Source organism: Garra rufa, chromosome 4, assembly GCF_049309525.1.
Source record: "Garra rufa chromosome 4, GarRuf1.0, whole genome shotgun sequence".
Taxonomy (NCBI): domain Eukaryota; kingdom Metazoa; phylum Chordata; class Actinopteri; order Cypriniformes; family Cyprinidae; genus Garra; species Garra rufa.
Genome location: NC_133364.1, coordinates 4,329,404 through 4,356,257, shown reverse-complemented (window position 1 = coordinate 4,356,257; position 26,854 = coordinate 4,329,404). Strand labels below are relative to the sequence as shown.

Sequence of the window (26,854 nt, the reverse complement as noted above, 5' to 3'; positions counted from 1 at the left end):
ATGTATATGAGCGCACGCGGCGGGATCTCTTTCCCTTTTAGCGCCATCAGAGCGGGAGTCTCGCGCTGTTCACTGCGCAGCACCGCCGCCTCAGACAGACCTCTACACGTCGGGTTCTCGGTAAGAGCAGGTACCCCTGAGGTACTCTTTATAAACGTCTTTTGGTTCGTATCAGAAGATAAACACGAGATTTAACACGAATCGAGATGTCAGAAGGCGATGTTTAGCTTGCGCGCTAACCGCTCAGTCAGTCAGTCAGCAGCCATTGAGACAGACTCCTCCATGATGGAGATGAAAATGGCTGTTCGTCTTTTAAATATCGAGTAAATTCAGCTTGAGCCGGTGGGTAGGCAAACCAAACGGGTGTTTGAGTGTTTAAACGTTAGTTTGAGTGTTTACAATAGTTGGAAATGTGATCTAGGGCGTATTTTCTCATGTTGGGAGGATGATGATGATAGTTGGGCTGATCTGGCGGGTAAGTTTTTTTGGAGGGGAGGGGGGTTGTCTGATCACGTTGTCGGAAAAAATGCAAATATAACTAATTTATTTAACTAATCAACTCATCAGTCGTTTTAATGACAATCTCGATTTAGAACACGATGTCAGTATGATTTGATGTCTACACATGCTAGTTTAAAGTCTGTCGTTTTTCTAATGATGTTTGTTAGCTTGATCCTGAAGTACTTTGATGTTATCAGACTTCTCTAGTTCATCTAACGTTAGTTCGGATGGGTTGGTTATAGTGATGCTGTGTTGCTAAGTTAACTGGTTTAGCCGGTCGGTCTGTGGAGGAAACACGTGGTGATGTGGCCTGGTGGGAATTGACCAGTGCAGTGACCCGTGGATCAGATCCAGGATCATTAACCCAGTTTAAGAGTTAAACAGCTGTTTTAGATAGTAGCTACAGGAAAGCCTGGACAGGGGTGGTTAGTTTGATGTTTAATTCGTAACATCTGTATGTAATGTGGCTGGTGGGTTGCCAGAGGCTCTTGCTCAATTGAATAGTGCACTGTAATTGTAATTTCATTTTTTGTTTGTTTTGTTGTATATTTCTGACTGGAGTTTTGATGTTTTTTTTGTTTAAGTTGGGTTCATTTTTGTATTCGAATTTAATCAATATTAATGCTTATTTCAATTTTCTTTATGAACCCAACGATTTAACTTATTTTTTAAATTTGGGTTAATTTTTGCATTAGAATTGAATCAATAATAATGCATATTTATTTTAAATTTGTTGAACCCAACGATTTTTTATTTGGGTTGATTTTTGCATTAGAATTTAATCAATATTAATGCATATATTTATTTTAAATTTATTAAACCCAACGATTTTTTTTTATTTGGGTTAATTTTTGCATTAGAATTTAATCAATGTTATTGCATTCATTTCAAATTTATTAAACCTAACGATTTAGTTAATTTATTTTTTGTTTGAGTTGATTTTTGCATTAGAATTTAATCAATATTAATGCATGTATTAATTTCAAATGTATTAAAGCCAACGATGTATTTTTTTTTTTATTTGGGTTTATTTTTGCGTTAGAATTTAATCAATGTTAATGCGTATTTCAAATTTATTAAATCCAACGATTAATTTATTATTATTATTATTATTATTATTAAATTTGGGTTCATTTTTGCATTAGACTTTAATCGATAATAATGCATGTATTCATTTCAAATTTATTAAACCCAATGATTTATTAATTTTTTGTTAATTTGGGTTGATTTTTGCATTAGATGTTCATTATTCAGTTGTTTATTAAACCCAACTTTTTATTTAAATTTCAGTCCAAATTGTAATTTTTGCATTGATCAATTTTATTTGCGTTGAGCATTTTATTTTTGGTTAATGCTTTAACAATTTTGTTGTTGTTGTCATTTTTATTTTTTTGTTGCTGATTTTTACAGGTTTTTATTATTTTTTTTTTATTTCAGTTTTAGTTTTATTTAATTTAATACATCAAGTTAACGTATGAAAATGGGATTTCTGTTTTGGCAACTAGCAGAAATGCATGCATTAATTTCAAATTTATTAATCCCAATGATTTATTTAAATTTAAGTCAAAAGTCATCATTGGTAAATTTTATTGCATTGAGGGTTTTATTTTTTGTTAATGTTTTAACTTTATTTTTTATTTTTTTTTCATTTTTATTAATTGTTTATTAATGTCTTTATTCCTTTTTTCTCTCAGTTTTAGTTTTAAGTACATCAATTTAATGTATGAAAATGGAAATTCTTTTTTTTTTGGCAACTAGCTGAAATAAAATGAATTTATAAAATGTATTTAATTTATAAACAGCACTAAGTAGATGTTAATCATGAAGGCTTGTTTTACTCCTGTATTTCAGATTTTCTGCATTGGCATTTAATCAATAATAATAGAAACAATATCTATGTAAAGAATAAAATATACATTTAAAAGCAAGTGCATATTGCATCTAAAATGATTTGATTAATAATTTATTAATGCTATTATTATTTATTAGTAGTAGTGGATCTGTTATTAGTAAACTCAGGAGACTTTTGCTTTCCTTCCAGTCATTTCTATGTTGGAAGGGCATTGTGTTTTATCACAGAGATATTGTGCTGTTTTCTCCAGGGTTAAAACTGAGGATGACTCGAGTAGAAAAGAATAAAAGCCTCAATGCTGATTTCTAGTTTGCACTAATGTATTTCATTTGCTTCTGCTTCTTTTTAAGTTTGTGCATGAGTTAGTGACAAGATGTGTTTCTTACGGTTTTGAAAAACCAGTGCATTTTTTTTTTTTTTTTTAAGTGGAAAAGTGTCTAGTCTACACTGTAGACCTGAAATTGCTATTGAGTGCAATGTTTACGTGGAAAAGTCACGACTGACTGGAGTGAATCATGTCGGAGTCTCAGAAATGTGATGGTCATAAGCTTTGTGAGCCCTAAAGAGCTTTTAACAAGTGCGTCGAACCTTTGCTCCCAGGTCGGCTAGATTTTGTAAGGTTTAAAGGCTTGCCGTCAGCTTTCAGCGCTGAAGAATGGTTATCAGAGCCTGGAGGAAATGTGCCAGGAACTTTGTCCCGGTGTCGTGACGTCTTGTGAAATAAGATGATCCGTCGCCGCCACGGTTTGGGAAACTCTCTCTCGTGTGTCTGTATTGACAGGTCTCAGCTGTCTGATCTTGACGCAGACAGAAAAAAGGAAGAGATTAACCTTCAAATCTGTCAAGAATGGATGCTGCCAGGGCGGTGTCGGGTCTTCATGTTATTGATCTTCTACAGGCGAAGAGCAGAGTAGGCTGAGAACGTTCTGTCTGTAGCAATCAGTTCTCGAATGAATGAAGAGGTCTGCATGTGGGCGTTTGATCCGAATGCGCGTTGGAGTCGGGTCGGGCCCTGACAAATGGATCCGGTCAGATTCAGAGCTGAAGATAGTGGTTCACACCTTTGATGTTGTTTATAGCTAATCTATCCCATAAATCCCAGGGGGTTGAATTTCTACCACTGAAGTTTTCTATCACGAGGATGGCAGCGTGTTTAATGTATTTCAGTACACCTAATGCCTCTGTTATGCATCTAAATAGTTAAACTTGTGCATATAGGCTGCCTGAATCATTTTAATACGGTCACCAAGGCCATCAGCGACCAAATTTAGCTTGAGGCTGTTGAACATAATGGACGACATTAACATTTTCCTTTCTGTTTTTTCCCTCCAGGAAACAAAACAGTGAAACAACATGGCAGATCTTGACAAGTAAGTGGTTGTTTCCCTATTAAAGTGCTTTTATTTCTGACTCTCTCAGTTTGACAACTTATTAGATTGGCAGTCCTTCACATTCCCAGCTAAAACCCCGGGAAAATGCGCATAAACGCCCCTCTTGGCTCATATTTGACCGGTGAACTCCTAAAACACCCATCCAGTCCTAACCTCTTTCTTCCCGGTTAGAGACAGTCTAGGGCCAGTAGCACATCCCAGGGTTCCCGCGGGCTCTTAAAAAGTCTTAAGTCTAAAATGTAAAAATCAAAATTTTAGGCCTTAAGTCTTAAATAATTTTACACATGTCTTATTTTTCCGATGTCCATGTAACGCTTCCTCTAATGCGCATTTAAATTCTCTTTTTGTTGGTTCCGTGGTGTTGTAGTTCTTTATTTCACTATTCCAAATATAATTTGCTGTATTTAAACTACAAATGAGACCTACATGCAATAGCCAATCAGCTTTCTGTTATCTGCGTGAGTCTCTCTCGGATTGTACCGCAGAAGTAAAATGGGTTTAACTTTTTAGCTATGGGGAAGTGCAAGTTTAGCGATACTTGGCTTGAAAAAACTGAATATAGGGCTTGGCTAAGGCCAATTGCTAACAACTGTAGATTTTTTTTCTCCCTCTGTGGAAGTTACTGCGTCTTCAGACAGAATCGCAGTAGCAGAATACAGGTCAAACTACCTTTTTCTTTATATAATGTTCTCAATAATAATAATAATAAATATAGGTCGAGCTAGCTGACCACCAGCATTCGAGATACTTTTAAAATGTTTTTTTTTTTACTTGCCCGACCGAACAAACCGCCTGATTAAACTGAAGTGACAAAAACAACTAGCTAAGCATTGAAAGGCAAGAAAGATTCATATTTTAATACATTCAACGTAAACAGAAATTGATAATGGATAGTGTATTTCTGGTCTATTTGTGACTTACTTTAAAACAAATGAATGTAACGGCACTCTAAAGAAACACACTGAGGTAAAAATTTTAAATGTGTAGTTATTTATAACATGATATAGTTAAGTAATATACCAAGTGAGCTTTTTGCTGAAAATTCTCACAATTACAAATGTTACATTAATTTTAGCTCAATAAACAAGTAGTTAGTCAAGTAGTTACGTATTAGACAATATATTTTCACTGTTTTGTTCTGTTTCACCAACGAAAATAGTTGGATCGCAGCAGAAGCAGTCTCCTAACAACGTTTTGCTATGATTCGGCGTTTTGCTCGAATCAGTTGAAATAACTCGCTCGTGAAGTGACTTACCGCCACCTGCTGGTAGTTTAGTGTGTTTAAAAGTATGCCTCCACACCCAACATTTCTAATTTATATATTTATAAATCAGTAAATGTATTTAAAACATTAATCTCACTTTTAATTTTGCAGTGTAAATTATGTAATCTCACTGCTAACAGCCATTTAGAATTTATTGATAAATTCATAAAATAAATTTCAAAGGTAATGCATACATTTCAAAAGGGAAAAAAAACACGTTTGCAACTCTTCAACCCGGGGTTCACTCACTCGAAACTTCTGTGACGCGAGCAATACACCTGTTGCTCACCACAGGAACTTCCATATGTGATGCTGTTTCGCACCTGAATTTTTCAGCCATAAAGAGGTGTTTTTACACCGTTAAGTTGAGGCTGATCTATGCTTGCTCTCAATTTAGCATTAAGATGCAATGCAATATATAAGCAAGACTAAATTATGCCGCCTTTGAGCCTCTAGTATCAAAGTATTGCGGTGTAAATGCATTTAAGCCACCTTTGAGCAGAGTAAAGACTTCAGAAGAGCTTCTGTGCCACCTTTGCAGTAGTGTTGCATGATGTACGAATACTAAAAAGGTATCATGATAACATGCTTTTAAAAAAAGGTACTTTTCTGCATTTTACCAGTTGGAAAAGTTCACTTCCAGAACAAATTTACAGATAATTTACTTACCCCTTGTCATCCAAGATGTTCATGTCTTTCTTTCTTCAGTCTTAAGGAAATTAAGGAAAACACTTCAGGATTTCTCTCCATATAATGGATATGTATGGTGCCCCTAAGTTTGAACGTCCAAAATGCAGTTTAAACCCAGCTTCCAAACAATCCAAGCTGAGAAAGAAGGGTCTTATCTAGCGATTGATAAATTATGTACTTTTTAACCTCAAATGCTTGTCTCGTCTCTGGGATTCGCATGCGTAGTCTGTGTGATCCAGGTCAATACAGTTAGGGTATGTTGAAAAACTCCCATCTCGTTTTCGATTTCAAAATCGTCCTACAATGCTGTTTTGCCTTTTTGGTAAAGAGCATTTGATCTTTCTTGTATGTTCACTTTGTAAACACTGGGTCGGTGCTTCTGCAGCGATGTAGGATGACTTTGAAGTTGGGGAAGAAAACAAGAGAGGTGTTTTTTTGACATACCCTAACTGTATTGACCCGGATCACACAGACTACGCATGCGAATCGCAGAGACGAGACGGGACGAGCATTTAAGGTTAAAAAGTACATAAACTGTCAATTTGTTTCAAAAATAACTGATAAGACCCTTCTTCCTTGGCTGGGATTGTTTAGAGCCCTTTGAAGCTGCATTTAAACTGCATTTTGGAAGTTCAAACTCGGGGGCACCATAGAAGTCCGTTACATGGAGAGAAATCCTGAAATGTTTTCCTCTGAAAGTGAACTAATCCTTTAAGGCTGATCTATGCTTGCTCGCAATTTAGCATTAAGATGCAACGCAATCTATAAGCAAGACTAAATTATGCCGCCTTTGAGCCTCTAGTATCAAAGTATTGCTGTGTAAATGCATTTTAAGCCACCTCTGAGCAAAGTGAAGACAACTTAATGCCACTTCAGAAGTGCTTCTGTGCCACCTTTGCAGTAGTGTTGCATGATATACTAATACTAAAAAGGTATCGTGATAACCTGTTCTTAAAAAAAGGTACTTTTCCGCGTTTTACCAGTAGCAAGCGTTCACTTCCAGAACAAAAATTTACAGATAATTTACTCACCCCCTTGTCATCCAAGATGTTCATGTTCTTTCTTCAGTCAAAAAAAAAAAAAAAAAAAAAAAAATATATATATATATATATATATATATATATATATATATATATATATGATTTCTCTCCATATAATGAATATGTATGGTGCCCCCAAGTTTGAACGTCCAAAATGCAGTTTAAACGCAGTTTCTAAACAATCCGAGCCGAGAAAGAAGGGCCTTATCTAGCGAAACAATCAATTATTTTTTGAAATAAATTATATAGTTTTTAACCCTTAAATGCTTGTCCTCAAAACTCTGTTTTACCTTTTTTTTTTTTTGTGTGTAAAGGCCGTGTGATTTTCCTTGTATGTTCACTTTGTAAACACTGGGTCGGTACTTCTACAGTGATGTAGGATGACTTTGAAGTTGGGGAAGAAAACGAGTAACTGTATTGACCCGGATCACACAGACTACGCGTGTGCTTCGCAGAGACGAGCATTTGAGGTTAAAAAGTACATAAATTGTCTATTTGTTTTGAAAATAACCGATCGTTTCGCTGGATGAGGCCTTTCTTCCTTGGCTGGGATCATTTTGAAGCTGCTTTAAAACTGCATTTTGGAAGTTCAAACTTGGGAGCACCATACATATCCATTATATGGAGAGAAATCCTGAAAGTGAACTCATCCTTTAAGGCTGATCTAGTTTTGAGCCTCTAGTATCAAAGTATTGCTGTGTAAATGCATCTCTGAGCAAAGTAAAGACACCTTAATGCCACTTCAGAAGTGCTTCTGTGCCACCTTTGCAGTAGTGTTGCATGATATACGAATACTAAAAAGGTTTTGTGATACCCTGCTTTTTAAAGCGGTACTTTTTCTGTGTTTTATCAGTACTGGTACTTTTAAAGGAAACATTCACTTTCAGAACTAAAATTTACAGAATTTACTCACCCCCCCCTCTGTCTGTCTTCAGTCGTAAAGTTGTTTTTTGAGCCAAATATTTTAGGATTTCTCTCCATATAGTGGACTTCTATGGTGCCTGTGAGTTTGAACTTCTAAAATGCAGCTTTAAAGGGCAAGGAAGGCTTTACAAAAAAAGGTAAAACATTGAAGGTCTTCACAGCAAGCCATCAAAATAAAAGTAAGGTTTAACCTGACAAATGTTACTTAATGTAGTGACAGCGCTGCTACTGCTAATGAAATTATTAGAACAATATTTAAGGAACTGGGAAAATTATTTACCAGAATTTATTTACCAGAAAATTGTAAATACACAACATGGTATTTCTAAAAAAAAAAAAAAAAAAAAAAAAAAAAAAAATATATATATATATATATATATATATATATATATATATTAATTAGACATGCTTTTCGTTATTAAAATTTAATGAAACTATTAAAATTGAATCTAAACAATAAATGGACTAATTCACAGAGTTTTAGAAAAATAATAAAATGATTTCAATTAATTAGACATGCTTTTTTTCAGTATTTCTGAAAAAAAAGAAATTAATTGTTGATTGAATTAATATTTATAAATTAATTGGACATGCTTTTTGATTAATATTCTACACTAGAAAATTGTAAATGTACAACACTGTATTTCTGGAAAAAAAAGAAACAAATATAAATTAATTCTTTAAAATCGAATTAATATTTATAAATTAATTAGACATGCTTTTTGTTATTAAAATGAGAAATGAAGACGATTAATGAAATGATTCGCAGAATTTGATAAAAATAAAACTGAATTTGAGAAAAATAAGACGCATTATTAAACCTTTAATAAATTGAAGTCAAATTGTTTTAGTTTCATGATTTCAATTAATTAGACATGCTTTTTGATATTCCTCACCAGAAAATTGTAAATGTACAGCAGTATTTCTGGAAAAAAAGAAATATAAATTAATTCTTTATAAAATCGAATGAATATTTATAAATTAATTAGACATGCTTTTCATTATTAAAATGAAAAAATCGAGACAATTAAAGGAATGATTCGCAGAATTTGATGTAAATAAAATTGAATTTGAGAAAAATAATCAAATGTGGTGTTAAACCTTTAATAAATTGGTTATTGTTTTAGTTTCATGATTTCAATTAATTAGACATGCTTTTTGATATTCCTCACCAGAAAATTGTAAATGTACAACAGTATTTCTGAAAAAAGAGAAATATAAATTAATTCTTTATAAAATTGAATTCTAATTTGAATTAATTAGACTTGCTTTTCGTTAAGACGATTAATCAAGAGAAATTGATCAAAATAAAACTGAATTTGAGAAATTGTGGTGTTAAACCTTTAATAAATTGCTGTTAAATTGTTTCAGTTTCATGATTTTACTAAATTCAACATGCTTTTTGGTTTTGTGTCTTTATCTTTCCCTTGTTGTTTTTGTTGTAGTATCGAGATATTTTAGTCGAGAATCGTATCAAAGGCAAAATGTTGGTATCGTGGCAAGACTACTTTGCAGTGTACATTTGGCACTGGGTACCTCACTTTAATGCTGTAGATAAACGCTTAAATGCATGGTGATAAACACTCTGAGAAAGTTTTCTACGCTAAGCTCTTATCTTCAAAGAAGGAAATGCTGATTTCTCATGATATGGCCTCTTTTAAAAGACCTCTTAAAAGGAAAGTCACGTTAATGTTGTGAGAAGCGAATGAAAACCCAATTAAGAGCCTCAAAGCTCGTTGGGTAAATGTTTAATCTCTGATTTTGTGTGTATTCGCAGTAAAGACCAGGCTGAAATGGACCCAGCAGATATGGAGGATGTTGAAGAGGTGGAGGAAGAGGAAACTGGGGAAGACAACAGTAAAGGTGTGATCTTTGATTCTTTCATGAGGTTTTTTTTTTTTTTATAAAGTTTAAGTCACCCTCCCCCCCTTCTCATTTCCTGTGTTTGCTAAAGGGTGATCAGTCTTCAGATTTGTCAATACTGATAACTAAAATCTGAAAAATATAATATGAATGACAAATAGTGTTGAACTTTATTAGAAAATTGGAAAATAATCACCAGGCTTTGAGTCGTAAGTTGCAGTTATTTCTGATTCTTGAAAAATAGCTTAACTAAAAACATTCATAAAACTGCAGTGTGTTTATAATTATGTAATTCATTTAATTATATTAATATTTATAATATTAATGTAACTTATAGATCCTTTTTTTTAAGATTTTATAATTTCTTGAGATTTTTTTTTTTTTTTTCTTTTTTAATTTAATTTTGTTTTTCTTATTTGTAGTTATTTCTGATTCTTGTAAAGAAAGCTTAACCAAAAACATTGATATAAACATTGCAGTGTTTATATAATTTTTTATATTTAATATAAATTTAATTTATAGATTATGATATAATTTATAGAATATATTTTTTCAATTTTTATAATTTCTTTGGATACTTTATTTTTTTATTTTAGATATGTCAATACCGTTAACTAAAATCAGAAAATATGTACTAATTGCTTGTAATATGAATGAAAAATAGTGTTAAACTTCATTAGAAAATACTAAATTTCCACCAGGCTTTGTGAGACATAAGCTGCAGTGAATAAACCACAGTGTTTAATCACAAGAAAATGCTAAATGTTTCGTCATTACACATGAACCAGTTTTAAAACGAACCAATTGGCTAAAATGAATCAGATTTCCCAGCAGTCCCTCTGTCAGTGAGTTTACAGTGTGTTTTGATCATCTAGACTCTCTTTGCTCTGTTTTCCTTCGAGGAAAAACTAAATGCCGTCATGGATTTTTGTTGCTGACCCACTCTGACAGTCATTAGGAGAAGGCCATGCATACGTTTGCGCTGGCACTTTTTTGTGTTTGGTAACACGATCTTAATCTGTAACCTCAGTGACCTTAGCTGTGTTTAGCAGCTGGGCTGAACCGTCAGAAAGGACCATGAGTATTAGATGGTTTAATATTAAATAATGCAGGCATTAGACGCAAAACTCGCTCTTTAAAGATCATTTCAGTCACGCTGACCTCATCTGTGTTTGCTGCTGTTTATTTTTGGGATGAGAAGAGCATCTTTTTTTGACCCTTGGTGAAGAAGGTGCCCTAGATCTGAGAGACGTATTACAGGGTTGAGGTTTCTTTTATTTATTTATTTTAAAGATTTATTGCCTTTTTAATAGATGCAATATTTTTGTTTTGTTTGTTTTAAAGGTGCCATAGAATGCATTATATAATATTTTAAATTGTCCTCTGACATCTACATAGAAGGTATATGGCATAAGAAAGGGCAAAAAATCTCCAGAAACTGTTTTACAGGTCCATTTACAACCTTAGGATTTGTCCCTAGAATGAAATGGTCTGTTATTGCCTTATTTGGAAGGTTCATGAATAAAATAGATTTTATAATTTCTTTGGATTTTTTTTTTTTTTTTTTTTTTTTTTAATATATTTTAAATCCTTTTTTAGATTTATTACATTAAGATACTCATTTATTTTTTATTTTATGTCTTTGGATTTATTTTCTTTTTTGTATTATACATTTATGATTTAGTTACAATCTTTTTTTAGATGTATTGCTGTTTTTAATGTAATTTTCTTTTACATTTTTATTTTTTTGATTTCTTTTTATATTTATTACTTTTAAATTCTTATTTAAAATGTATTACTTGATGTATCTTTATTTATTGTCTTTTTAGATTTAATGCTTGTTTAAATTTTTGTATTGTAAGATTGTTACCGTCTTTTTTTTATAGATATATACTGCCTTTTCAATAGATGTTTTATATTATATATTTTTTCTTTTCTCTTTTTTCTTTTTTTTTTAGATTTATTACTCTTAACAGATTAAGTTTTATTAGGACTTTGTTACTGTCTTTAGACTTATTTTCTTTTTTATGTTTATTACTTTTCTTTTTAATTCTTTTTTTTATTACTCAGTGTATCTAGATGTTTAGATAATTTTTCTAAATTAGTATTAAATATAAAAAATATCTGTGTAAATGTAATTCATTTTCTATTGGATTTATTTTCTTTTATATTTATTAATTTTATACATTTAGATTTCTTTAAATTTATTACTTTAATTTATTATAAATTTAAGATTTTAGCTCCTTTTTTAGCTCTTTTTAATAGATGTAAATTATGTATTATCATTTCTTTAGATTTATTTTCTCATCTTTATATGTATTTTAATTTTTAGATTTATTACTATAATAAATGTAATGTTTTGCTTTATTTAAAAAAAAAAGTTTAGAATTGTCACTTTTTTTTTTTAGTTTTTTTTTAACACCTTTTATACAAGTTGACTGTCCACATGATTCAATTTCAATTTAAACTACTTGACCGCCATGATTAAGTTATCGATTGTATAATATAAATATCAGTCTCCGTACTTCGTCATTCTTTGGTTCTTCTGTGATTGTAAGTGTGATTTCTAATAGGGCTGGGTAAAAAATATCGATTCTCAGATTTTAATCGATCTTCAGTTTAACGCAACGATATCGATTCGGGAAGTCCCCGAAACGATTCTTAATGCGCGTGCTTCACGTAAGAGGATATGAATATTCACCTCTCGTCCTGAAGGTGTCACCATCTTTCGAATTGCTCCACTGTAGTTAAGAACTGTTAGTTTTATGGACAGTTAGAATGTTTTGTATACAGGTATGCAGACAAGGGCTTTATGATGGGCCTGTTTTGAATTTAGAAAAATGTTTCATTTCTTAAACAGTCTTTTTATTTTATTTTTTTACAGTAATGTGCATTTTGCAGTGTGTTTACATGGTGTACAGTGGATGCACATTTATGACTTGTTACAGTGTTCATTTAAAATAAAAGTTGTTTAAAATAAACAGCTGTGTGCACCCTATTAGGGTTGGGCGATGTCGACCAATTTGGCATCGTACAATGTCTAACGTGATACATCGTGATGGACGATGGCATCGTCCGCGGGGAGAGGGAGGGAGTGCGGGATGGTTGTTGTTAAATTAATTCATAACGAATTAATTAATTGTAGCCTACCGTTTCAACCAGTGCTTAATTTGAGCTGGATTTTTAAAGATGCAGCATTAACAAGTGCATTAGATCGTGACAGTGCGTGCGTGCATACGAGACAGACCAAGCGCCGGTTTATGTAGATGTATTTGGAGGATGTTTGTTGGTCCTTAACATATTTTCGACCAGTCAGCTTTAAGTTCAAAATCGCTCTCATTGATTGCTTACTGCTTAACCCACTCTCTCCAAACGCATTTAATGAGCAGCGGAATGTTTAGAGAGAAAGTGTAATATCAGAAATAATACCAAATCAAGCAAAATATTATGTATTAACATTATAAACCCTATAAACATAGCTATAAGTGAGTTACCCTGACTCCGAAACGAATCATCTAAATGTAACGGTATTCTGAACAGAACAGGAATGAAACATAATATATAAAGTTAAGAAACCAAAACAAAGCGAAACTAAAAATGGCAGGTGTTGGGCTCACGCACCTCTGTAATTCGGCACAAATCCAAGTGTTTCCATATTCCCAATGCATTTGAGTGATAAACTGTTATTTATAATATATAGGCTTTGTATTGTACGTTTGTATTTTGATGGGGGGAAAAAAAATATATTCTCGTTTTTTGTTCCAAGCTCGGTTCGTTATGGTAAAACCATGAAAAAGGCATATTTGGTGTAGTTCATTTAATCTAATTTAATTAAATTATTTAGAATGTTTTTGTGTGCCTCATTTTTTAATGTAAACAAACTAGTTCATGTAATTCGTTTGGAGTTCACTAATTTATATTGTGATCGCTAACAACTTGTTGTTATTTCCTCAATAATAATAATAATAATAAAATAAGTAAAGATGCGGAAATTGAAAGCATGCATTTCATCTGGCTATATAGTGTGATTTTAGTGTGTTTTTCGTGATGCTGGCTCAACATGGTGATGTCTATCGGTAGGGCTGGGCGATTAATCGAAAAGTAATCGAAATCGACATTCAGAACCTATAATCGATCAAATTTTTCCAGGTCAATTATTTCAATTACTTTCCCTTTAAAAACACTACTGCGTGTGGAGTCAGGTGACCCCGCTCCGTTACGTTATTCCGCCGACATGTCGATGGAGAGCTTAAGCAGTATTTATACAGTAAAAAGTATTTACAGGATATACAAGAGTAATTTTATTTAGAAGAGATACTGCTTATTTTTTACTTTTAACATTTATTATTTTATAAATTTATTTTGTTTCCAAAAGTGCAAGTTATTTATTTTCACTAATTTAAGAAAAATGTGACTTTTTCGTTTTAAGCAATGTGTGCTTTAATTTCTGTTGTTCAACACTGATGTTCAATAAATAATCATAGATAGTAGATAGTGTGTGCACCCTTCATTCAAAAATCTCTCACTTGTAATATGTGAGCATATTTACTGTACAAAACTTGTCAGTGAACTATGAGGGCAAAAAAAATTTTTTTTTTAAATATAATTAAATATAATTTTATTAATGAATAAAATAATCGTTCATTAATCGTAATCGGGTTAAAATGTTCAATTAATCGAGATTTAGATTTTAGGCCAAATCGCCCAGCCCTATCTATCGGCCATCGTCTATCGACCCAACCCTACACCCTATTATTAATGTAGATGTGTATTTCAGTAATAAACTTAAGTAGGAAAGTTTCAGTTACCAGCATTTATATCAAAATATGGATCCCATGTCGGCAAAACTAACATTTTAAATGATAGCTAATCGATATCGAATCGAAATCATAAAAATAAGAATCGAATCGCCGAATTGGTCACAATACCCAGCCCTAATTTCTAATGTCGTCCTCCTGTGAGCATCAGTTCATGGTTGTGTTTCTGTGATTTCAGCACGTCAGCTGACGATGCAGATGATGCAGAACCCTCAGATTCTGGCAGCGCTGCAGGAGAGGTTGGACGGGCTCGTGGGATCTCCCTCAGGGTACATGGAGAGGTACGTGCGAACGCGCCCACGCAGAACGCAACTTCAAATAGCTCCCCTGTTTCCCATTGGCTGCATCTAATTTCCCTACTTTGCCGACACCGACTGAATTAAAGGTTTCTAATTTTGGTCCGATCCAGTTCCGTAATTCCTTTCTGCGAGTTGTCAAGCATCTCTTTTTACTCGCTCCGTGCAAAACTATGATCCTGAGTCATGCGTGAATCATCAGCCGTGTGTCATTTGCACCGTGTGACGTTGTCTGGTGTTTACGCAGCTTACCGAAGGTGGTGAAGAGACGCGTTAACGCCCTGAAGAACCTCCAGGTCAAATGCGCTCACATCGAAGCGAAGTTCTACGAAGAAGTGCACGAACTGGAGCGAAAATACGCCGCTTTGTATCAGCCTCTCTTTGACAAGGTGAGATTTAGATCTGCCCAGAATGGAAGAACAATGGCTTTGTTTTTAAGAAAGATGTGGAAATGACTGTTATGTGCTTGGAGGGTTGTACAGTACGTTAAAGCGGTTATATTGACCTGCTGCTTCAGCGTTTCCAACTGCAGCAAACACCAAGTGGTCAATCAAGGACACGGGAGACAAACAGCAGCCAGAGAGATGTCTTACAGAAAATAAAACCTGAGCTGGAGCTGTTTATCTTCGCTCATAACTCTCGCCTGCTCTCCCGGTGGGATAGAGATGTCTGAGAGGTTCAATTAAAAGTTGTGGTCCTTCAAGATAAAACTTAAAACAAGTTTACTGGCTTCAAGTCTTGCTGTACAAATGTATTTTTGTGTCAGCAAAAACTCTAGTCTATGTTGCAGTGTTTTTTGGAAATGAACCAAGCACTTGGGCAATTGTTTTAATATCACTGAGAGACTATTATAGTTTTTGTTAATGCTTTCTGCTGTTATTGTAGTTTAACAATTGGTGCTTTTGCACTTTTTTTTTTATTTATTTGTTTTAATCTGCATTTTATTTATTTTCTTAATTGGAAAAAGTAAATGTTTATTTAAAGTAATTATATTAGTGTTAATTTTAAACTATTTTTTTAAACTTTATATAATTAAATTTTATAATATTAAATTATTTTTTGTATTTAATATTTAAATAATTATACATTTAAATATGCTTTTTTATTTTAATATTAATTAGAAATGAACACATGTTAGTGGCATGTTTTATTTTTACTTAATGTTTTTTTTTTATTAAATTTATATTTAATTATTTAATAGTAAATTTTAATTATGCTTAATTTTATTTATTTATTTTACATTTCAGTGCAAAAATATTAATAGGAAAGAATATTTTGCTGCAGTGGCATGTTGTTTTTTATATATATATATCAAAGGCCAAAAGTAAATGTCACATAAATGATATCACATCATATTACAAATATATTTTCTTTTTAATTTTCTTTTCTTTTTTTTCTTTTTAATAATTATTGCATTTGTTTTGGATTTTTCAATACCGATAACTTAACCAATTTTTTTTTTTTAATAATTTATATAATTAAATGTGTAGGTTTTTTTTTCTAGATTTTTATAATTTGTTCAAATGTTTCTTTTTAATTCTTTTTTTATTTTTTCTAGATTTATTGCATCTTTTTTGTTTTTAGTTTTTTTGTTTTCTATATATTAAATTTTATTTTTAATCTGTGTTTAAAGATTTGTTAGTCTATTTATTTTTGTATTTGCATTCTATTTTATTTATTGATTTATTTTAGTAAGCTAGAGGTCGATTAGTATTAGGATTTGTCAATACCGATAACTTAAATGAGTAATATGAATGAAAAACAGTCTTGATTTAGCTGTTTTTTTTTCAGTGACCTCAGTTTATTTACTATTTAATTAGTTGATTTAAATGGTTTAAATCACCATTTATGTAGTTTTAACTTCTAAAAACACCTCATTAACCTTAAAATCTCTCTCTAGCGTAGTGACATTGTGAGAGCAGCATACGAGCCCACAGATGAGGAGTGTGAGTGGAAACAAGATGAAGAGGAAGAGCTGACAGTAAGTAAGCAGGTACAGGTGATCCATACCTGCATGCTCTTCAAATACCACTGCACTGATATAATATAATATACTGTGGTGTACAGTCATGGCTTGACTCTCCATCTTGGACTTTGTGTTCATCAGGAGGAAATGAAGGAAAAGGCCAAAGTGGAGGAAGAGAAGAAAGACGAGGAGAAGGAAGACCCTAAAGGAATCCCAGAATTCTGGCTCACAGTTTTTAAGAACGTTGACCTTCTCAGCGAAATGTTGCAGGTAGGGAGAGAACAGGCCCAATGCGGGCACAAGGAGGGAGCGATTGTGAGAATAGTAGTGTTTAAAAGCAGGTCATGCATCATGGGTATTTACAGTGGGAGATTTCTCTATGGAAAATGTCCTTGCTGCCATCTTGTGGCTGTAAAGTGTACCTTGCATCCTTTTTAGCTGGAGGTACAGGCATTGTGAAACTTTACACATTCAATTCTGATTGAAACCACTCATTTAATTAGCACAATTTGATTAGGAAACATAACTTGGGATGGTTAATGTCACTTACGTTTTTAGTGAATATAATTTTTCTTTAATTTAATTTTTTTTTTTTTAAATACAAATATTCAAATCTAACTTGATTAAAAACTGTAGGTCAATTAAATGTTACGTTATACCAACTATATTATAATATATTAAACTGTATTTCATTTATATTTATATAATCGTAAATGTATATATTTTTTTTACTTTTATTTACGTTTAGTGCAAAAATTTGAATTAGAAATGAATATGCTTTAATGGCATCTTTTTTTTTTTTTTTTTTATCAAAGGGCAAAAGTAAATGTTGCATTATATCATCTATTTTATTTTATTAAACATTTTTTAATTTTTATAAAATTATATTGTATTTTATTTATATTTAAAATATAAATAGATTTTATATCAAAGGCCAAAAGTAAATGTCATGTTATATCATGTATTCCATATTTTTATTTGTTTTATTATAATTAAACAATTTTTAAAACTTATATATTTTTATAATGTATTAAATTGTATTTTTATATTTATTTAATATTTATGTAATTATAAATTTAATTATACTTATTATATTTTATTACATTTCAATGCAAAAATATTAATTAGATATAAATTAGATATAATTAACTTTTTATATGGGAAAAAACTATGTATTACAAATGTTTAGTTTTAATTATATAATTTAATTTTATAATATATTAATATATATTTATATTATTATACATTTAATTGTACCCATTTAATTTAAAATATATTTTTACATTTCAATGCCAAAAGTAAATCTTGCGTTGTATCAATTATATCATAATGAATTACATATTTAACTATTTTTTTTATTTATATAATTAAAATTTTATAATTAGCTCTTTGTAAATATTTATAGACTTATACATTTAATTATACTTTTTTTTTTTTTTTTTTTTTTACATTTCAGTGCAAAAATATTTAGAAATGGTTATGTTTCAATGGCTTTTTTTTTTTTCATATTAATGGCCAAAAGTAAATGTTGCATTATATCAACACCAAATGTTATATATATATATATATATATAATATAATATAATATAATTTTTTTTTTTAATCTTTTTTTTTTATTACTTATATAATTTAAATGTTATAGTTGAATTATATACAATATTGTTAATTAATTTATTTTTTGTTACATGTAAAAGCAACAAATTGTAATTGAAAATTATTATTATTTTTCTCCTTTTTCCATCCTTTTGTATCATTATGGGCCAAGTTTGGCCCTCAGGTCTTGGTTTGGACGTCTCTGCTTTAGAATATTGTGCATTTTTATTAAATATTTAGTATTCAGAAGCATTTCATTCATTTTGTTTTTCTTGTACAGGAGCATGATGAACCAATCCTTAAGCACTTACAAGATATTAAAGTCAAATTCTCTGATGCAGGACAGCCAATGGTAAGTCTGACAGTCTTTTTGTCTCCTATCTGATGCCTTAATCCCACAGTTTACTCACAGTTTGGTCTCTTTTCAGAGTTTCACATTAGAGTTCCACTTTGAGGCCAATGATTTCTTCACAAACACAGTCCTGACAAAGACCTACAAAATGAGGTCTGAGCCGGACGAGTCGGATCCCTTCTCTTTCGACGGACCAGAGATCATGGGCTGCACAGGGTACGGCTCAACGTCTGACTTTAACTTTGTTTGAGGGCATTTATAGTCCAGTGTCTGACTCGCTCTGTGTTTTCAGGTGCACGATCGACTGGAGTAAGGGCAAGAACGTCACATTGAAAACCATTAAGAAGAAACAGAAACATAAGGGACGTGGCACAGTGAGGACGGTCACTAAGACGGTCCCCAATGATTCATTCTTCAATTTCTTTTCTCCACCTGAAGGTAAAAAAACATTAATCTGTTGCATCACTGATTATCATCCATACAGATGTTTGTTGACATGTTCACATCATTATAGCACAGCAACATTTGCAAATAATAAACTTTCCTTTCTTTTCAGTTCCAGAAAGCGGTGAACTGGTGAGTAACTGATTTTATTCGTCCTTCATAAATGTTTTGTCACTTTATTTTTCATTTTGGATATGCATGACCAGGGCCTAAAACTAACATTTTGCCACGGCTGCAAATGTGTAGTGACTTGTAGTGCCAGAAAACCATTTATTTCATTAAACGGGCAGAACATAATTACATTTGATATTTCTTTTTTTTAATTTAATAAAACACTTTTTAAATTAAAAGCTTTATTTTATTATTGAGCGTTAATAAATTAAAAAAAAAATAAAACAACACTACATTTTATTTTAATACATTTTAAAAATATTTAAATGCTAAGAATTCAAAGGAATTTAACTTACTATTGAAGTATTTAATCACTTCTTATTAAGCAGTAATGTATTTACATTTAATATTGCTATTTAATACTTTTAAAATAATAAAAGCATTATTATTATTGAGCAGCACTAAATAAAATCAAATGTAATGTTAAAATGTTGAAATATTAAAAGCATCTAATTAAATGCTAAAATTTCTAAGAAATTACACATACTATTGAAGTGTAAAGTATTTAATAATCACTTTTTTTATTAAGCAGTAATAAAATAAATGAAATTACATTTAATAATGCTATTTAATGAAAAACTTAAAATTAAAAGCATTTTTATTATTGTTGTTATTATTATTTATTATTTATTATTATTATTATTATTATTATTGATCATCAATAAATAAATTAACATTAAATTTAAATTAAATGTCTTACATTTTTAATACATTTAAAAAAGTTTTAAATGCCAAAAATTCCCAAAAAAATAACTAATGCTTTTTAAAGGATTAATAATCACTTTTTTCCTTAATATTAAGCAGTAATGTAATTACATTTAATAATGCTATTTAATAAAATACTTTAGTAAAATAAAATCATTATTATTAATTATTATTATTATTGAGCATCAATAAATAAAATGCACTAAATTTGAATTTAATTAAAATTTAATACATTTTAAAAAAAAGTGCTAAAAATTCAAAGAAATGTAACTAATACTTTCGAAGTATAAAGGATTTAATCATTTATAACATAATTGAGCACTAATAAAATGTAATGGTTATTGCCATTTAAAATGAAAGCATCTGCTATTAAGCGTCAATAAAAAATAATAATGTTAACATTTTAATTAATAATACATTTTCATTTAAGTGCTAAAAATTAAAAGTGTAAAGTATTTAATTGTAATATATTGTGATGTTTTTATTTTTATTATAAGATTACAGTACTAAAATTTAACATTTTTACTTCCTTGGCTTTCAAGCCTTAAACCATAGAACTTTTATTTTTTCAGGAAATTTATTTAGAAATGTTCTCTTTGTTGACAACAGATTTATAAATGCTTCATTACAAGTTTTGGAACAAATTTTGCATTTTCAAATGCATATAAGCAACTCAAACTCACATATGGATACATAACGACAGTCTTTGTCATATGGTTTAGCACAGTTATCAAATAGCATTCTCAGACTTTACTAGAATTAATAAGCTACCAACCAGGTTTTAGGCCTTGTGCATGATTTCTGTTTAAGCTTGGTGAATCTAATATTTTTTGGCTTGTAATCATGAAGTCCCACTGTTGTAAACAAGTGTCTGATGGTTTCTTTTTGCTGTTTGTTCAGGACGAGGACTCCGAGGCCGTGTTAGCAGCAGATTTTGAGATCGGTCACTTCATCCGCGAGCGTATCGTTCCCAGGGCGGTTCTGTACTTCACCGGCGAGGCCATCGAAGATGACGACGATGACGTGAGTGAACCGCACACATCCTCTGTCAAACGCAATCAAAGGATGGTTTATTTCTAAACATCTGATTGTTTTATTATACTGTTTTAGTATGACGAGGAGGGAGAGGAAGCCGATGACGAGGTAAGTCGTCTTCTATCTTTAGTCTGTTTTTATTCTCATTATACATCAGTTTGTAATTGCAAACTGACATGTTTATAACTTGCAGGAGGGTGAAGAGGAGGCCGACGAGGAGAACGATCCAGACTATGAGCCCAAGGTAAGAGTCCAGACGTCCGCTGACGCTCCTCACGGCTGATACTGAGATCTCAACATACAGAATACATGCGGTCACCTCCACTCATGCATCTCTGCCTCTCTCGCCCTCAAACCAAACACAAACATTTTTTACCATTTATTAATTTCTGCTTTATTTGCTGCCATCAAGAGAGAAATCCAAATGAGAACGGATCGTTTGCCGAGTCGATGAACGACGCAGTGTTTGCAGCGTCTCTGTGAACGTCAGACCTTTAACCCTGGTTTATAAATACTACAGTCCACTTCTGTGGTTATTTTTGTTTCTATGCTCTAAAATTCCTAGAAGCACATTTAAAGCAACAGCACTGAATATACGCTGTTCTACAAAGGTCAGTTTTGATGGTCAATGTTCACTCTTGTTTTTCTATTTTTCTCTGAATCTCTAGTTCAGTAATGCTTTCTTCAGTACTTTCTCTTAGGGGTCAAGGTTCGGGATAGAAATGCTATTGGATGTTTTCCTCCAGCAGATAATATTCTTATTTATAAATAAAAATATAGAAATTAAATAAACAGTGAAGTGTTCCAAGTAATATCTTGTCTATTAAATTTAAAAGCTTCAAAAATATTTAATTTATTGAAATATAAAATTTGACTGAAATATTGCAATAGTAATATCTTGTTTTTGTATATTTTTAATATAATAGTTATAATATTAGTAATAGAATGATTTCTTAAATACTTTAATTTTGGAGTGAGATTTATTTTATTTTTGTATAAAAATTAAATACAAAATTTAAATGCAAATTATTACTATTGTAATATTTAAATATAAAATAGTATTTCAGAAATTATTCATTGTTTTATTAAATTCAACTTGATAAATTTTAAAGTGAAATTAGGGTAGTTTTTTTGTAAAATTATTAAATATATTGCTATTGTAATAATTCAATGTAAAATAAGAGTTTCAAATTATCATTTAAATGTTAAATTTAATTTTAAAGTGAGATTATGATAGTATATAAAATATATATACAAAGTATTGCTATTGTAATTTCAATGTAAAATAAAAATATTTTAAATCAATTTTATTAAATGCTAAATTTGTTTAATTTTGAAGTGACATTACTACAATATTTTGTTTTGTGAATTTTTATTAATAAAATATTAGGAGTACTTTTCAGTTAATGTATTCAATGAAATTAAATTAATACAGTATCTATTTTTTTTTTTTTTTTTTAGTAAAATCAAAAGTTGAACTACCATTAAACAAGTATTCAAAAGTTAATTTATTTTATATAACAGTAAAGTTGGCAAAGATGTTATAAGCGACTATTAAATACTCCTATTGTAATTCACCAATTAAAATAGAGTAATGTTCATTTAATTTGCATGTATTCAATAATAAATTCAATACAAAATTAATTGAACACTGTAATTTTGCTGTAAATTTAATCAGTTTATTCATTTTTGGTATTCATAATAAAAAAAACATTTACTATTGTAATTTAACTATAAAATTAAATCACAAATGTGACATTTTAAACTGTAATTTTACATTTAATTTTTAATTTTCAAACTCTGAAATACGCAGCACATTTAATTTAATTGCATACGCAAATTCAGATTTTGCATTTCTACCTTTTTGGGTCGATTTGAAAATGTTATAGAGATTGAAGCATCACTGCTCGTTTATCTTCTCGGCTCCTGAGGTGTTTTTCATGAACATCTGTCTCCAGCATGCCAGTCTCATCGGTTCTCAAAGCATGCACTTGACTAATCGAACAGATTTAGAGTAGCAAAACATTGACATAATTAACATGTTAACTTTCCAAGCACTTGGGCACCTCTCTCTAAATTTGAGTTCCTCTCTAAATGTCTCCTCACTAGGTATAGGTGAAGTCTGTAGTAACCCTGTCCTGGTAGGTAACGCTCATGAATGAATGTGACCCTCCTGTTGCGTTTGAACCCCTTCCCATCATTCCCCACACTGACCACTAACACGCTCCGCTCTTGTGCTTGTGTTCCTCTCTTTAACCATTGTGAGTTGCCATTAGCATCTGTATTGTTTCTGTATGTTGAAGCATCCGGTTTGCTCTCCAAATTAAACCCCGGTTTGACTTGTTCCCCGCCGGAGTCTTTTCACTCTGAGGGTGGAAAAGACCGTCCGCGCTCGTTCTGTCATGCCATTGGTGAAACCCAGTGTCAGTCATTGCTGTGCCATCCTTAGGGCCCTATGAAATCAGTTTCATTTTTTTTCCCAAATTCATATTTTTATTTCAGTAATAATTTTTAATTTTACTTAGTCTAACAAATTCCATTTTTAGCATTGGAGAAAAAAATGGAATAAATATTTATCTTATTTATTTTTTCCAGTTTTCATTTCTGGGTTCTGTTTTAATAGTTTAGTTATATTTTAGTAATCCCAAATCATGTCTAGTTAATTAAGAGGTGTTCTTCAGTTTCTTATGTTTAACAAATTACATTTTAGGGTCTTATAAAATCCATTTTTGTTTGTCAAATTAATTTTAATTTATTTTGCAATAAGGCATGATTATAGACATGCCTTTTAATTACTACTAATTTTTCTATTATTATTATTATTTTATGTATTTATCATTTTAATGGTTAAAACATTCATATAAACCTATGAAATCTTTTTTTTTTTTAATTTTTCAAATTCATTTATTCATTTTTCTGGGTTCTATTTTAATAGTTAAATAATTTTATCAGTCAAAGTATGTGTAGTTAATTATGGAACTTGCACAAGGTTTTTTTTAGCCTATGAAATCTTTTTATTTTTGCCATTTTTATTTTATTTTTATTCAGTTTTAGTCTCCTGTTTTAAAAGGTAAATTATATTTTAGTTACTTAATGAAAATGGTTTCTTAAGTTTAACAACTTTGAGTCCATTTGTGTTTTTCAAATTGTATAATTTTAGTCATTTTATGGCCTTGTGAATTTTTATTATCCCAGATTATTTGTTTATGCATGCCTTATTCCAATTACATTTTTCAGGATTTTTCATTTCACTTTAAATTTTTCTGGCTTTTGTTTTGATGGTTAAATGTTTAGCAATCAAAAAATGTGTATTTAATTATAAAACCTGTACAACTTCGCAATATAACATTCCATTTTTAGCCTACGAAATCTATTTTTTTTTTAATAGTTTTTTTGCCTCCCCCCCCCCCCCAATCTGCCTGGATTCGTTTAACAAATTGCGTTTTAAAGCCTTATAAAATTCATTTTTGTTTCTTAAATTCAGTTTAATTTATGTAGTAATTAAAAAACATGCCTAATTATTAGAAATAATAAATAATAATAATAAATTGTATTTCTTTATGAAATCCATTTTTATTATCCCAGTTTTATGCATTCCTTTTAATAAAAATTCTGAGTTTAAATGGAATAATTTAATGTATTCATTTTTATTTGCTTACATTTTTCTTGGTTGTGTTTTAAAGGTTACAATTTTAGAAAAAAAAAAGTGTAGTTAATTATGAAACTTATACAGCTTGGCAATTTAACAAATTCCATTTTAGCCTCTAAAATGTATTTTTCTCATTCAATTTAATAATTTTTATTGCCAGTTTATATATATTTATATATATATTTTTTTTTTGCTTCAATATTAATCTCTTTGGATTCCTTTAACAAATTACATTTTAGAGCCTAAAATAGAATTTTATTTCCCAAAACTAAGTTTTAATTTATTTGGTAACTAAACGGCATGTCTAATTTGAAAACATGAAACTAGGGCAGTTTAATAATTTAAGTGTAACAAATATTTTATGGTCTTATGAAATGCATTTTTATCATTTATGCATGCAGGCCTTATTCACTTTTTTTAATACCTTGCAAAATTTTTCTAGGTTCTGTTTTAATGGTTAAACTAAATGGAAATGAATTTAATTTTTTTGTTAGTTAAATGTCTGATTTAATTTGTAGTTTATACAGTTGTTCAACAAATTAAATTTTGGGCTTTATGAAATCCTTTTTTTTTTTTTTTTTTTTTTTCTCCTTCTGCATTTAAAATTTTCAGCATTCCTGTGTTTATTTTACAATAATGCAATGTTTTATCTCTTCTGGTTTTATGTAATACTAATTGATCGAAAGTGGTGTTAATCAAACAAAGGTGTAAAACATTAACCATTTATTTTTAAATTGCAATCAAATGAGAATTTGAGTTAACTTTTATGATGCATATCAGGTTTACTTTTGAAATTTAAACATGGAAATAAAATTGGTTATTTCTCAAAGTTTTAGTAACTTGTTAAGCAGACCTTTGAGTTTCTATGTGTATGTGATGGTAGTATAAAATAAAAAATAAATAAAATAAAATTTTTGTGAAGTTATACTGTTATAAATTCTGCATAGCTACAACCCTTAATTTGTGGCTGCGTGATTTTGATTGGCTGAAACACGTACGGATTCATAACCTGAGCTGTTTGTACAATAAAAATGCTTTTGTCTTCAAAATCCATAACTCTTCCTCTTTTTGTTTGGTTTTGTTTTCCAGAAGGATGCCAACCCTCCAGAGGAGTGCAAACAGCAGTGATGGCGGCGCCACGTCCTTCAGGATCCCCTACACTGTAACGGCTTCAAACAAACATAGTTACTTACCGCCTTACAATGTTTTGTATTTTTCTTGGTAGAAATAATTGAGAAATAAATAAAAGGGTTTCGAGATTTTTGTTACGGAAAAAAAATGTTAAAAAAAAAAAAAACACGACCACACACCTCCTCTCATCGGGAGCCGCGGCTCATGACGCATAGTATTTTACTAGACCGGTTTCTTGCGTTTTTCCTTTTTCTCTCTGTATAAATAGTTAGAATGCAGAACAAAAAAAAAAAAATCCCTCGAAGCATGACACGTTTTCTTCACCGCTAAACTAGTCGGGTTCTCGTGAAGTCTTTTGTATTGCTCTTAGACAACAGCTGTGGAAAGACGGTCCGCTTTACAGGAGGATGATTCATTCGGTTCACATTCCACTAAAAAACGTTCACCATTTTCGGTTCGGTTGCTGACTGAAGTACATTCCACATCCGTTCGACTGCATGACTCCTTTCTTTTCAATGAGCACTTTGTATTTTGGTCATGTATCGTAGCGTCATTTTCTTTTTTTTTTCAACCAGTGCTTAACGTTCAACCGGCTTGCCGTTATTCAGGTGGGTTCTCTGCTCCACGCGTCCCGGAATGCACTTAGAACGATTCGAGCGACCTCATTGGAGGATTGGAATTCGAACGAGAGAACCTGATTGGAGCAGGCAGATTAGCTCGTCTCCGATTGGCTGCTTTCTGAGCTCGGCCCTGAGTGATGTTTGTGGCAGGCCTATCACTGTGAAGGGGTGCGTCTGACCGTTTGTGTTTGTTTGTGAGTGATCGTGTGAGTGTGTGTGTGTGTTTAGAGGAAGGTGGTCTTCGTCCCTTCTCTCACTCGTAGCGCAGCCCAGCAGGTCTGAAGCAGATAGAGCAATATTTTCACCCGAACAGCCCAAACGCCGCAGTGTCCCGTGTCTCGTAGCCCGGTTCTGCGCTCGCTTGTGTGGCGTGGGGCGTCCGTCATTCGGTCGGTTAGTTGTGTGTGACGAGCGGTTGAAGCAGCAGGGGTCTTTCTGGTTCCCCGCAGCAGCTGTTGTCAAAGCAAAATGCCATGCTACAAAATACTAATGTACTCAATAACTGTACGTGGATGTATATTCATGAAAAATAAATTGGTAAAATGTGCAA

General features: G+C 31.3%; 1 protein-coding gene across 2 annotated transcripts; it reads left to right on the top strand.

Annotated features, from left to right (window-relative positions):
- nap1l1 (nucleosome assembly protein 1-like 1) lies at nucleotides 1-26,854 on the top strand. 2 transcript variants are annotated; one of them, XM_073838511.1, is made up of 15 exons: nucleotides 1-120; nucleotides 3,686-3,723; nucleotides 9,440-9,525; nucleotides 14,521-14,623; nucleotides 14,886-15,027; nucleotides 16,539-16,619; nucleotides 16,746-16,874; nucleotides 18,478-18,549; nucleotides 18,626-18,765; nucleotides 18,842-18,987; nucleotides 19,106-19,125; nucleotides 20,770-20,892; nucleotides 20,980-21,012; nucleotides 21,098-21,148; nucleotides 25,643-26,854. In XM_073838511.1, exons 2-15 carry the CDS (start codon nucleotides 3,707-3,709, stop codon nucleotides 25,679-25,681), a joined length of 1,182 nt encoding a protein of 393 aa, XP_073694612.1. In that variant the 5' UTR covers nucleotides 1-120; nucleotides 3,686-3,706; the 3' UTR covers nucleotides 25,682-26,854. The 2 variants fall into 2 exon arrangements, with proteins under 2 accessions (XP_073694612.1, XP_073694611.1); XM_073838510.1 differs by having other exon boundaries at nucleotides 16,539-16,631.